At 36.0% G+C, this 14,647-nt stretch overlaps 1 protein-coding gene across 1 annotated transcript; it reads left to right on the forward strand.

Moving 5' to 3' along the window:
• The first annotated feature begins 5,830 nt into the window (after window positions 1-5,830).
• Window positions 5,831-6,910, forward strand: LOC107428115 (23 kDa jasmonate-induced protein-like). Its single transcript, XM_016038584.4, has 2 exons — window positions 5,831-6,180; window positions 6,446-6,910. The coding sequence occupies exons 1-2, from the start codon at window positions 5,899-5,901 to the stop codon at window positions 6,632-6,634; spliced, it is 471 nt and encodes a 156-aa protein (XP_015894070.3). The 5' UTR covers window positions 5,831-5,898; the 3' UTR covers window positions 6,635-6,910.
• The last annotated feature ends 7,737 nt before the right edge of the window (window positions 6,911-14,647 follow it).

Raw genomic sequence — 14,647 nt, forward strand, 5'->3', positions numbered from 1 at the left:
TGTCCATAGTAAATCATCTTCCTCCCAAAATTGACGAGTTTTTCCCTCCTTGCACAGTTTGAGGATATTCTAGGCACATTGATCTCCCCCTAGATGTTACTTTATCAGCTCTCGCATTGAATTCGCGATAGTACTCGTAGCCATTTAGCCACCACCCTTAGTGCCGCAAGCTCCGTCTTATGACTTAGGGCATCCGCCACCTAGTTCTTGATCCCCGCCTTGTGCTCGAAATGAAGGTCAAAGTCTGCAATGAATTCCTGCCAACAAGCTTGTTTTGGGGTTAGTTTTGGTTGTGTAAGGAAGTGACTAACGGCTGAGTTATCAGTCTTTACTACAAAGCTTGACCCCAATAAGTAGTGCCTCCAGGTTCTTAAACAATGAATTACGGCAAGAATCTCCTTTTCTTGAGCCGTATAGTTTCTTTCTGCCGCTGATAACTTCCTGCTTTTGTAGGCGACAGGATGACCATCTTGGAGTAGGACTCCACCTAAAGCGAAGTTAGATGAATCGGTTTGGACTTCGAAGGGTCTTGTGATGTCGGCAGGGCCAACACCGGGTCTTTCATCATAGCTTCCTTTAGATCCTGGAATGCGCCCTCACATTCCTTGCTCCACTCCCAAGGCACCTCCTTCTTTAGCAATTCCGTTAGGGGAGTTGCTTTCTTCAAGTATCCTTTTACGAAGCGACGGTAGTAATTTGCCAATCCCAGAAATGATCTAAGTTCTTTCACATTAGCGGCAGTTTTCCACTCTTGGATGGCTTTTACCTTCTCCATGTCCATACGGATCTTCCCCTCCTCGACGATGTGTCCCAGAAACTTGATTCATCTTCTGCCAAAAGCACATTTTTCCTTCTTCACAAATAATTGATTTTCTTGGAGTCTCTAGAGTACCATTCGAATGTGTTCGACATGTTCTTCTAAGGTAGGGCTAAAGATTACAATGTCGTCAAGATACACCACCACTAATTTGTCAAGGAAGTTTCGAAATACCTGGTTCATGAGGGTGCAAAATGGTGCTGGTGCATTCATCAACCCAAAACGCATCACCAAGAATTCGAAGGCTCCGTATCGTGTAACGCAGGTGGTTTTCTCTTCGTCTCCTTTAGCGATTCTCACTTGGTAGTATCCCGATCTCAAATCCAATTTAGTGAAAAATTTGGCTCCGCTTAGCTGGTCGAACAAGTCAGCTATTAAAGGGATCGGGTACTTGTTTCGCACCGTGACCTTGTTCAGTGCTCGATAATCTACGCACAGGCGCAAAGTTCCATCTTTCTTCTTTTGGAATAATATTGGAGCACCATAAGGTGCCTTCGAGGGGCTCAGGAACCCTGCTTCCAAAAGTTCCCTGAGTTACTTCCGTAGATCTGCCAGCTCAGGAGGGGCCATCCGATAAGGTGCCTTTGCTGGAGGTTTTTCTCCTGGTATCAGTTCGATTTTGTAGTCAATATCTCGTCGAGGAGGTAAGTTCCTTGGTAAGTTGTCCGGCATCACATCATTGAATGATTTTAAGGCATCCAGCACCATAGGAGAAGTAGTTTCATCATCTTCACCCTCCCTCGCTACCACCAATGCTATGTAAGAGGGTTCTTTGCGTCTTACTCCCTTCTTAAATTGGAGAGCCGATAGAAGTTTGGGGTTGTTCAGTTGCTTCCTCTATACGGGAACTATTCCCGTTTGTTCTCCCATCATCAACAGGCTGTTAGCGGTGGGAATAGGGATTGCCTTCTTCTTCACTAGGAAGTCCATTCCCAAGATTACATCAAAGTCATCCATTGGTATTACAATCAAATCCACCCGGTCCTTCCAAGTTCCCAACTTGAGAGGCACTTGTTTCGCTAGGCCCACCATAGGTAATGCTTTGGAATTTACTGCTTTCATTTGCCCCGCATCCTTTTGTAAGCGTAGGCCCAACCTTCGAGCTTCAATCTCTGAACAAAAGTTGTGGGTGGCACCTGTGTCCACCATCACACTCTTTGCGGCCTTTCCATTTATCGCCGCATCCACGAACATAAGACCTTTCTTGTTGGTCTTCCTAGTATGAACGACCTGTCCATTAAGGGCATTCAAGAATCTCACCGCTCCCACTTTTGCGCCGTCTTCTCCTTCTTCTACTACCTCCTCTCGCCCTCCCTCATGCTCTTGGGAGCAAATAGATGCTTGTAGAGCACTAAGAGCGGTCTTATGGGGGCATTCGCCTACTTTATGGGGGCATTCGCCTACTTTGTGGGGACCATTACATAGGAAACATGTCAGAGGTCGGGGTCTAAATCCAAATGCATTGGGGTTCCGCGGTGGAGGCTCTCTTGTGTTCGGAGGTTTCCTATTGTCGCTTCCCCTAGGTATTGTGAGATTGGCAGGCCTGAAGGGTCTACCGCTATTGGCATTCGAAGGAGACGGTTGGGGCCTTCTATTGATGGGGCTCTTTGTTGAGTAGTCCATTAGCCGCTCCGCTGCCCCTAGCGCTGAGGCTAGGTCTTGTACTCTCTGTCGTTGAAGTTCTGTCCTAGCCCAAGGTTTCAGCCCTTCCAGGAAGTAGAAGAGCTTATCCTTCTCAGACATGTCATGTATATCGAGCATGAGTGCCGAGAAAGCTTTCACGTAGTCCCTTACATTACTGTTCTGTCTCAATTCTCTCAAATGTCGCACGGTAATGTAGTCCACGTTCTCGGGAAGGAATTGGTTCTTGAGTTCCTTCTGTAGCTGGTCCCATATGTCAATGATGCATCTGTTGTTCTTGATATCTTCGTATTTAGATCGCCACCACAGTTTTGCATCATTGGTTAGGCACATTATAGCCATGGTCACCTTTGTTTCCTCCGAATCCGGTTTTATTGCTCGAAAATATTGTTCCATATCAAACAAAAAGTTTTCGAGCTCCTTCGCATCTCGTGCCCCTCAATACACTCGGGCCTCAGGCACTTTCATTCGTCCATAGTCCCCGCCCATTGGGACAGCAGGTCGATTTTCTACCGCTCGCATGGTGATGGCGAGCTTGGTGTTTTTTTGCCCCATTTCCATCTTTAGGGCTTCCACGGTGGCTCGAAAGTCCTCCGTCAGTTCGTTGACTGTAGACATCAATCTCTCTATGGCCTCTTCCACTACTCCATCTCGCTCTCCCACAGTGGAGCTCGAAGGGCCGGTATTGCCCCACGGGGTTTGATTCCTCTCGAGTGCGATCACTCTACTGGCTATGTCATCAAGTGTCTCCATCATTTCGAAGGCCTCCTGCCAGTTATGGCCTCTGATATGTGCATTTACAACGGCAGCAAGCTTTCCAAGCTGCTAGTCGATATTATCGAACCACATTTCGTTTGTCAGCTTCGGCATCTTGTGTGAGTGACTCCCAACCTTGCTCTGATACCAACTGTCACGGTCCCACCGTTCTAATCATACAACGGGGCCGTGCGGTGCTTACTCACCCCTCGCGGGTAGTAGGCCAACCGTTAATGTCCCTCGCAAGCAAATAACCCACACGATATTAGTATTGTGCATGCACCAAGTAAGCAATAAAATAAAGCATGTAATCACACAATCGTTAGAAAAGGGTCAGTTAACAAGGTAACAATACGATGAATTGGAAATACGTTCATTTTATTCGGTCTCGATGGAGAGAACAGCAGAGAGGTTTACAAGCACGCTATTAAAAGTTCTCACCTATGCTAGTGGTCTAGCCCAACAACTTGCCGACTAGCCATCCCCCTCCAAAGAGCTTATCAGGCCATTTTCATTCCGATAGGAATACATATCAAAATATGCGAGGAATCATAATGGCACTATTTCGAATAACAAAAGCTAAAAATCCAAGCAAGTGACCATGGGCTTGACTAATGACCTTGGATGAACTTGGCTTGGTATTTACAATCAAAATGCGGAGGTGTGTGTGACTCTTACACAAGGCGTGCATTAATTGTGTGTGCCACTGTGTGATTATCTCATGGCCTAGCCACATAAAGATGGACCCTAAAATTTTTAGAATTGATTGATATCTATGTATGCAAGGCGTGCATTAATTGTGTGTGCCACTGTTTGGTTATCTCATTGCCTAGCCAGAGAGAGATGGAGCCGTAAAATTTTTAGAATTGATCGATATATACATATGCAAGGCGTGCATTAATTGTGTATGCCACTGTGTGATTATCTCATTACCAAGCCAGCACCATACGAGACATGCGCACAAATGCTTGTGGGAGATGCTTTACAGGATGACCTAAAGTTCTTCATCAACCTGCGGATTGAACCGTGCCCTTATGTCTAGATTTTCATTTGCCAATCATAATCGTAATAACAATACGTACATATAATCAAAATAGGCATATAATGTACCACAATGACCGCAAGGGACTTATAAGTAGAAGTTTCTAATAAAAAATCCCAAACATTTTAATGTTTTATTCACCCATTCACACTTCTTATCCGAGACCATATCTCTAATAAATTGGGTTAATTGTCTAGAGTGAATTTGAGACGTATATTAGGACCATCTATTTATTTCCTTGTCAGTTTTTCTCATTTTGACGGGATTTCATTATTTTAATAGAAAAGAAATTATTCTAGTACAAACTTTTACGTTCACATTAGACATTCTTCGTTTAAGGACAAAACGAAAGAAAATTCGAAATATATATATATATATATATATGTATATATATTTTTGGTAAATATGTATATGTATATACTTTGAGGGGACTACTAATGACCTGTTGCATGTATGTACTTCACTATCCCTAGTCATAGCTCCCTATAAATGAGTCCCCATGATTTAACGCCAGGTGTATTAAATTTTTCCACGTTGCTGACCTCATGCACTGTGACGTCAAATACCAAATGGAAATAGTTTCACACGATAAAACATATATGGGAGTCGTAGACCAGGGAGACTGGTCAGCAGTTCTCTAGCTAGTGCAGATATAATCTTTTTATTTTAATTCATCTTAATTGTTATTATATTTTATTAGTTAATTTGTCAATGCAATTCAAAAACTTTATACAAAATAATTAAATTATTTAACCGCCATCATCTCAAAAAATACGAAATCCAATTTTAGTTATAAAAATAAAAATAATTATGATAAAAACTATATCTTGTGTTTTTTATTTGGTTCTTCGTTTAACAAGATGTATGGACGTATAGTGATTATGTACAACAGCACTCTACCCATGTAGATCAACATCAATACTGGAGCCATCATAGAAACTCTATCTTTTCTCATCTAACAAATAGATATGAGAGAGATAGTTTACCACGTGAACAATTTAAGTGCAAATTATTTTAGCAACAAAATAATAATAATAATATTAATAAATAAAATAAATAAATAAATAAAACACAAAAAAAAAAAAAATACTTTTTTTACCAAACAAAACTTAAGTGTAAAGCTCTTTCAAAAGGTCCGTATGAAGTTAGGTCGGTTCTGCTTTACTGTACTATAATTAAAGTTGTTGCGTACAAGTTGTATGAATACATGCAGTCGCTTGTTAATATACAGTGAATATGTTCAAGTTTATTCATATATATTTTCTTGATTTCCTTATTGTCAAAATTTATCATATAGTTTACAGTTGGTGAACTCACGCATGTATATATGTAAATTTATAAGGCATCAAATACAGGTTATATACAGTTGTATGATATGTTGTGAACCAATATTTAATGGGTGTGGAAATTTTGCATCAATTAATTAATTACCCAACCTAGAGCAGTGGGCCAGATCCGGAGTTTGTTTTTTTCTAAATAGATAGCACTGATAGTAATTAGTGCCCAGCCGCTTGTGCTAGCTGGCACAAATTTTCTCACTATATATATAGATATATAGTTTATTGATTGGCAATGAACAATTAAACTATTTTCTTAGTACGTACTTAAGAATATAGTGAGTAATAGCTAGCTGATCCAAGAAATGGCCATTGAGAACCTGTTCACGTTAGGCAAAATCTACAATGCCACTGGAATCAAACTTTCTGGGCGGCACCATGACTGGTATGGTGCGTATGGAAGTCAAGGATACCCAGCACAGCTGGATCGAGGACAGAAGGGTTGGTTTATTCATCTCGGATCTGTTCCAGTTGCAGGACCACCTGCTCGTTCATCAGGGGCCATCGTCTATCGTGGCCATATTAATGACGAAATTGAGTTTGATTGGATTGTGGCGTGGGACAATCAAATCAATTCCCCGAATAAAGTAACTACATAAATATAATTAAGCTACCTTGCTACTATATGTTATATTATATCATATTTTAATAATATTGTACTACTGTTTTATTACGTAAATTACATACTAGCAAATCATCATGATGCTCATGCATTTTCTATATAATTGTTTTATTTATATATTATTATTTTTTCATTTTATATGTATATATATATATTTGCTTAGTTTTATCAAATACATGATTAGACATATATATGATTGGGATTTTTATACGCATGATAATGATATGCAGGTATACACTTCAGTCAGGGCACCAGTCCTGAAGCCCGTTGATTGGAACGAGATACAGCAAGAGCTGATCAATTCTAAGAATGAAAGCACTAGCAGCGATGGTGGATTATTGGCCCATGTGTCAATTGGTGATGGCAATTTTCCTGTACTTCGGGCAGTACTCTCACCACAAGCACCTTCCAGGAACTAGGCTGCCATCTGGCACTAGTCATATAATATATATAATATATGTGCATGCATGCTTGCATGTATGGTATGTGGAATAATGCCATCATATACATATGTATGGCCACATTTTATGTTAAGTGTATTGTATGCTAAGGCTGCCTAGCTGTAGCTGATGACAGTCATAATTAGTATACAAGGTGTGTGGAATAATGCCATTGTGGTTTATGACATGGCAACTTTATGTTAATTTTATGTTATATATGCTATGGCTTTCAATGAATATTATTAAATTATATTATCATTTTATCTTCACATATATCAAGAAACAATTCTTGTTATGTATGTCAACTATCGAATCTAGATTTTCAAGTCTATTTTTAATATTTTTATCTTTCTGGAATACTGATATAATTTCATATCATGCATTAAAAATCGTTAATAAAAAAATAAATGAACTGTAAAAAAAAATAAATTATTTTTTCAATAAAATAAGATTCTATCAACCATATATAGGAACAAAATAATAAAAATAAAAGATTTCCATCCGTCACATACATTTGAAGTGTTGCTATATACAACAGCCAATTGATTGTCCTATCTTTCAAAAGTTTTGGGTATATTTTATTTAGATCTTTAAAATTTATACCTATTACAATTTAGTAAATATTTTAGTGTATGTAACATTAGTGCTCTAATAAATTGGTTTAGGTTTTGTTTGGTAATATGGTTTCTTTTTGATTTCTTGTTTTTCATTTTTGTTTATGTTTTTTTTTTTTTTAAATAGTAATATATTTGATGATCATTTCTGTTTTTTATTTTATTCATAAAAAAAATTAGAAAACATGTTTGGTAACCTCTTTTCGTTACATGTTTGGTAACTTCTTTCATTCGTTTTTTTTTTTTTTCCCCTCCCAGAATTCATTAATTATTACCAACGAGGTTTGAATCGATTAAACAGGGGTCAAAGTTTACCTAATGCTCATGGACTAGTTACCCAAAACTTTGACCCATTAGAATTTAGGACACTCAGCCTTTGGAAGAAAAAAAAAAAGAAAAAAAAAAGAAAAAAAAAGGGGGGAAATTTTCATTCTCTATTGTTTAACAATTTTTTTTCTCGAAAAAAAAAAAAAAACAGAAAAGGATTACTACACATATTTATGTTTTCTTTTCTTTAAAAAAGGACAACACTTTAATTGTCCAATGTGAATATGATATATATATATATATATATAGAGTTTAAAGTAAAATCTATATTTATTTATTAAACTAAGGTTCATTCTTAATAACTACTGGATTCTATATCAATGAGTCAAGTCTTATATTTTAATAAAAATTCCCTAATCATCAATGGTGGATCTTAGTTAATAAAGTAAGGTAAACCTACTTGAGACGAACTACGTATTAATTCATGTTCTTAACATTAGGATTTTATTTTTTATCTTTTGAATTGCATCAAGGGATGAAATTGAAAATTATATTAATTACTAAGTTCTAACAGAATTCGTTTTCACTAAATAGGATTAGTATATCCCGACAAGGTTCACTGTTTCTAAACAAATTAGTATATCATTAAATCTATAATTGATACTTTTTAAAATTTAAATTTTAATAGTCGATATGATTCAAAAGCTAATAAAAGAATATTTGATATTAAAGTCATCACATCATCATGTATATATTCTTACCATCATCTAAACTCTATTTATCTTTTATTCAATATTTTTTTCTATTTTTATCGGACATCATTAAATATTATATTACTTAATTTCCTGCTAATATATATTTATAGTACAATATATACTTATTTCAAAAAATAATGCTATAGTAAATATGTATCCTGCTTGATAGTATGGGGGTCTAATTATTTATCTGCATATCTTTAAATGGATAAAAATCTAAAAAAGTTTTAAACATGTATCTCTTTGAATATATAAATATATATATATATATATATATGTATAAAAATATATTAGATCGTATTCTAAGTGTGCTTAATTGTCTAAGGAGAGTATGAAACGAAAGAAAATTGTAGAATTTGGGACTACTCATGTAACATCCCGTCCCAAACCATGTCGGAATTTTTGCACGTTGACCGAGGTTGACTGTTGACCGTTGACCAAAGGGGTCAAAAGTTGGCTTTTTGACCCGGTTGGAATTCTAAGTTGACTGAGGTACCGTTACGAAGTACACATTCGCATGAGTTCGTAGACTGGTAGCAAGTTGAAAACGGAGCTACGGTTTGAAAGTTATGAGCAAAACAAGTTGAGGTACAAACTGTCCAAGGGGTGCCGGAGTTAACTTTTTATTCATGCAAGGTTGAGCTTTGACTCATGCATGGTTGTGAAGTGTTCATCGATACGAGTCCATAGACTAGCGGCACGTCCGATTTGGACATGTTGTTTGAAAGTTATGGACTTGTAGAGTTTTTCAAACATCGTATTATTTTAATATTATTTTTAAACACGTAACGATGTGCCACGTGTGACTTAATGAAGGTGACCATGTGTCACCATGTTGAGAAGCCACATATCAACCACGTGTAAAAATCAAATTATTTTTATTATTATTTTAAATAATAATATTATTATTAATATCATTTAATTATTTAATTATTTATATTATTTTATTTTATTTTTTTTCTTTTTCTTTTTCTTTTTCTTTTCTTTTTCTTTTCCCCACGTGGGAAAAAAGGGCCAGGGGCCCGATTCCTTCTCTTCTTCTTCTTCTTCTTTCTTTCTTTCTTTCTTTCTTTCTTTCTTCCCTCCCACCGACCGTCTCTCTCTCTCCCTGCTGCACTTTTTCCGGCCACCCATAGTCCACATGCGCTGGCCCGTGACGAGCGGAGGGAGGAGGCGAGCTCAGCCGCCAATTTTCACGGTCACCGGACGCACGCCGATCGGGCCGGAGAAGCCGCCGGCCGGTGAAATTTCTCTCTCCTCTTTTCTTGTGTTTTCCGGCCAGCCCAGTCCGAATTAAACCTCCTCTCCCCCTATTTTGGGTCCTCTAAGTTCAAATATGGCCTCCAATCTCAAAAATTCGAAGCGGTTTGCGAGATACGAGGAATTGAAAACCGGCCGAAGCTTTCCGGCCAAATTCCGACCACCTCCGGCGGAATTGGGGTCGATGGAGACCGGATTTGTAATCCTCGTCGCTCAAGCTTCGATTCGGTATATTATTCGCCTATTTTGGTTAACGTTTGTGTTTGACCCCCCGGGTACCGGATATTATTTACCTGATTAAAATATTAATTTATTTGACTGTCTGTGAATTTTGTTCTAGGAGCACCGGTGAGTCGTGGAATTGATCCCATAGTGGATCATGGGTTAATTGCGTGCTCCAGGTGAGTGACACACCTTTAAAAATATTTTTGGGGTAATTAATTATATTTATGTGGTGTTAAATTGATATCTGTAAATTGTGCTCATGTGGCGTATTTTAAATACAATCGGGAAAAAATATTATTTTATATATATATTTACCCATTGGTGCTAAATGAAATTTTGGGGTCATTAGAAATTCCCGATTATTATTTTATTGTGATTAAATGGTATTTATTACACATGAGCAAGTATTTCAGTAATTGATTGTGTCTGGATTTTATATCATTTTTGGGCAATTAATTATGTTTAAATTGGTATTTAAATTATGCTCATGTGGTGTGATTTAATTATGGTTTTATTGCGGTTTAATTTATTTATTATGCATGAGCAAAGTGTATTTCGGTAGTATTTGTATGTGGGTTTTAGTATTAATTTTTCGGGCATAATTGGGTTAAATATTTTACGAAAATATTTGTTTAAATTTTATAAATTATGCCCACGGTATTTTTATGGTTGCATCTCGTATTTCGAGAAAATTATGGTTTGTTGTTATCGCTGTTTCGTACCAGTTTATTAAATAAAAATATGTGGGATGGTAAGTGTGTGAATTTAATGTATTTCCCACGGTAATTTTGGAAAACGGTATGGTTGGTTAATAATGTTTATTTTTAGACGCACTCATACAGTATTGGTGTTTTGGTGTATGGTGTATGGACACGTGGTAGCGCGCAGTTATTATGTGGTTTAGCGCGCGGTTATTACTTCACCCGTGAGTTGCCATTGGACCGTGGGCAGGCAAGTTTGTTGTTGTGCACAGCCGCCCCCCTCCTTGGCCGGGTGATGGTTTCAGCAGCGGTACTGTCGAGACGTCGAAGTGCCGTTGCAGGTTTCTCTCTTTAACCCCCCCGCCAGTCGGTACTCGGGACTCTGGGTATCGGAGGGCATCACCGGTATATGGTGTGGTGCGTCAGGTGTAAATTCCAAATAATGTTTTAAACCCCAAAGGTGTTCTAAAATTATTTATTATAATTTATTGCAGTTTATTTATATTTGGGGTATTTATTTATTTATTTATTTGTTGTTTATTAAATTATTTGGTCCCTTGGTTTTCGGGAAGTACGTACATCGGGTTTTTGTGAAAATGTTTTAAAAAGGGAAACATTTCCAACGGAGTGAATAGTAAGGGTTTTGAGAGAAAGTATTACTTCAATTGTTTATTTATTTATTTATTTAATTGTTCGGTATTGATTTTTTAAATCCTTTTATTTGGTATATTATTTATATTAAAGGTGTACAGTAGATAGGGTCACTCACTGAGATGATTAGCATCTCACACTCTTAAATTCCGTTCCCCTAGGTCCAGGTTGGAGACGTTGATTGTCTGGGACGAGCCCAACGTCTAAGTTCGTTGCCGAAGGTTCAAGAAGTTTTTCTTCCCTTTTTCCTCTCCATCTTGTATTGCTTTTTCACTGGGTTGCCGCTGTTTTCTTTTGAAGTGCTGAAATTTGTGGAACCATTTGTAGTATCGTGGGAGGAATAAGGGGATGTTTTTTTGAAGTGTGTTTTCAGTGCAGGTAAATTTTTGGTTAGTCCTACCCTAAAGGGAGGTGCTGCCGAATTTTCCGTTGGAAGGTTCGGTGGTATTTCTCTGGGATCAGGACTTGTCTAGGGTTCCGGGGAAGGAATTCTGGACGGGTTCTGACAACTCATGTCACGTATGTACTCACTACTCCTATAGCTACCTGTATGATTTAAGGCAATGCCACGTATATTAAATTTTTACACGTTGCATGCTGATCTCATGCACTGTGACGTCAAATACCAATTAATAATTACTTTTCATAGCGACGTGCCTACTTCTACAGCTACAGGAGGGTGGGGGGAGCAAAGCTCTGCTAAAAAAAATCTTGATTCTTCGTGGTTATCCGGGCACATTCATTGACAATTGTTCTAATAACAGGAATGGAGGGCTGTCTTGAACGGCCACAATGTATGAATTGAAAATTTTGAAGAAAAACAACTAAAGAAACCCAAAAAAAAAAAAAGGGAAAATTTTCTTTCTCTATTGTGATAAATATCAGTTTTGTGGTTGTCTATTGACAGATTATATGTCAATATATTGAGCTACTATTTTGAGATTTTCTTTTTCAATTTTTTGCATGAGACGCTTATATGGTTTGATGCTTATGATAATTAGGTCATTGTGAAATGTATCTTAAAAGGTCTAATTAGTTAGTTGCTTTTTTATATTAAAAATTAAGTACATACAATCAAAAGAAAAAGCATATAGCTATAATATATATATATATATATATATATATATATTATAATGTGAATGAATTAATAATAATTAAAAAAAAAGTTCAATGGATAAAAGAATTGATTGCCTTATTAATTGCCTATATGTGGTTGGTTATGAAATATTTGTAGTATGTGGAGCTTAATTGTTTGTTTTATATTTCATTTCCACCAAGAAAATGCTCAATATAATTTTATTAATGATCCTAAACCCAATAATCTACAAAAGATTTAGAAAACAATGAGAAAATTTCAAACAAAGTTGATTATCGACGGTCCAACGGTAATTATCGATGAAACCGTCGGTAATCCAATATGGGTCTTAACGTATTTGTTCCGATAACTTTGATAATGTGTGTTTTTTTACCAAGAACACGCAAAAACTAACTTTATTAAGGATCCTCAACAATACAATCCACAAAAAGTTTGGAAAAAGTTAGAAAATTTCAACCAAAGTTGATGATCAATGGGTCATCGGTAATTATGGAGGCAACCATCAGTAATCCATATTAGAAGTCCATGTGGTTGCGGGAAAAATTATGGACGGTTTCATCGGTAATTACCAACGATCCGTTGGTAATCAACTTTGGTTGAAATTTTCTAACTTTTTCCAAATTTTTTGTGGATTGTATTGTTAAGGATTCATAAAGTTAGTTTTTGCATGTGCTTGGTGGAAGCACATATTATCAAAGTTGTTAGATTGAAAAAAATGACAAATTGTAATTACCGACAAGGTTTCGGTAATTATCGATGAAATCGTTGGCATCGGTAATTACCGATGCACCATTAGTAATCAACTTTATTTGAAAATTTTCCAATTTTTTCTGATTGTTTTGTGGATTCTTTTGTTGAGAATCATTAATAAAGTTAGATTTAGCATGTTCTTGATAGAAACTCTCATTATTGAAGTTGTATAAGTTTTCATTTTGTTGATTTGGATTCAACAATTGGAGAATTTGCAATTACCGAATATATTTGTGCAACCTTCAATTCTAGTAAATAAGTATAGACTATTAATACCATGGAGTAAAACATCACGCTTAAAATCCAATAACGTAGAAACTAAGAAGAAAAATTGGACTAGGAGAAGTGACATTACCAAACAAATATTGTATTCAAGAACAAATCATCATTTCATCAAATATATGTACAAGCAGATTTAACTATTTTGTTATGATTCCATTTTCATTTCTACTTGAGCGAAAGTATAATCAGCGGACAAAAGCAAGACGTATACCATAACCACATTTCACTTATAAACATGATTCAACAAAATTGATAAATTATTGATGTAGGTGCAGAAACACGGTAACAGCAGCAGCACGGCAGCAACACAGCAGCACGGCAGCACTAGCAGCAAGCTCAAAACAATGGCAACTTCAGCATGAATAGTAACAACACCTAAAACAGGGGAGAACAGAGTCTGAGAGTGGTTGAGAAACAACAAAGATTCTTTTTGGTGGTGGTTACTGGACATAGGGAAAAATAAAATGAATGAATATGGATGTCATTTTTAATTTTTATTAAGGTTAAATTTGATATGCAGGGGTAAAACAAAAAAGATAAAAAAATAGATGGGCAAATATCATTAAGGCCCTTGAAACAAGGGTATTGGGCAAAATTCCCCTTTGATTATTCATATTGTTGGGGCACAAGCTACCTAAAGGCCCAGGACATAGGTAAGGGTATTTATTTTACATGATCATTTTGTTTTTTTCTATTGCCTTCTATATAAATTTTCAAAAAGACCATTCTTTATTAAATGTTTGTTAAATTCCAGCTAAGCAATTTTAAACTAGCCCTTCCAAACATCATTTAATATAAAATTGGCCCTTCCAAAAGGATATTTGATGTTAGAATCTTATCTTATGGGGTTAACCTATTATTATATATTGATTCCATCTGAACTGTATATATATATGCAGTAGAAATATATATTGTAGAAATATATACCATATACCAATAGAAAAAGAAATTAAAGAACCAGCCAGATATTCTTTTAATATATATGTTTTGCATGTGCCTTTAATATTTGAAGAGCTAGAGTCTTAGGCTTGGTTTAATAAAGTTGTAGCCTTTAATAAAATTAGCTTCAACTGCATGGAGAAATAATTAGTTATAAAAATAATCGGTTAAGTGTTTGGTAAACAGATATTTCAAAATTGTTGTAAGTTTTAAAACCAACATTTAAACCTGTAGTAAATAAAAGTTTTTAATTGTTGTTAACTATTGCATCCTTAGTAGCACTATTACAAATATTATTGTAATTTTTTTACCAAAAAAATATTATTGTAAATTTTTTCTTAATAATATTACTATTCTTTTATTTAGAACAACTAAATAAAAGGAATATATATAAATACATATATATATATATATATATATATATATATTTAAGGTATCAAAGCTCATTTACT

Source organism: Ziziphus jujuba, chromosome 12 (genome assembly GCF_031755915.1).
Source record: "Ziziphus jujuba cultivar Dongzao chromosome 12, ASM3175591v1".
Taxonomy (NCBI): domain Eukaryota; kingdom Viridiplantae; phylum Streptophyta; class Magnoliopsida; order Rosales; family Rhamnaceae; genus Ziziphus; species Ziziphus jujuba.

Excerpts from the sequence above, each read along its gene's own strand:
- LOC107428115 (XM_016038584.4), top strand. The coding sequence starts at position 5,899 with ATGGCCATTGAGAACCTGTTCACGTTAGGCAAAATCTACAATGCCACT. Across the intron at positions 6,181-6,445 it reads AAATCAATTCCCCGAATAAA|GTATACACTTCAGTCAGGGC; the intron begins GTAACTACATAA and ends AATGATATGCAG.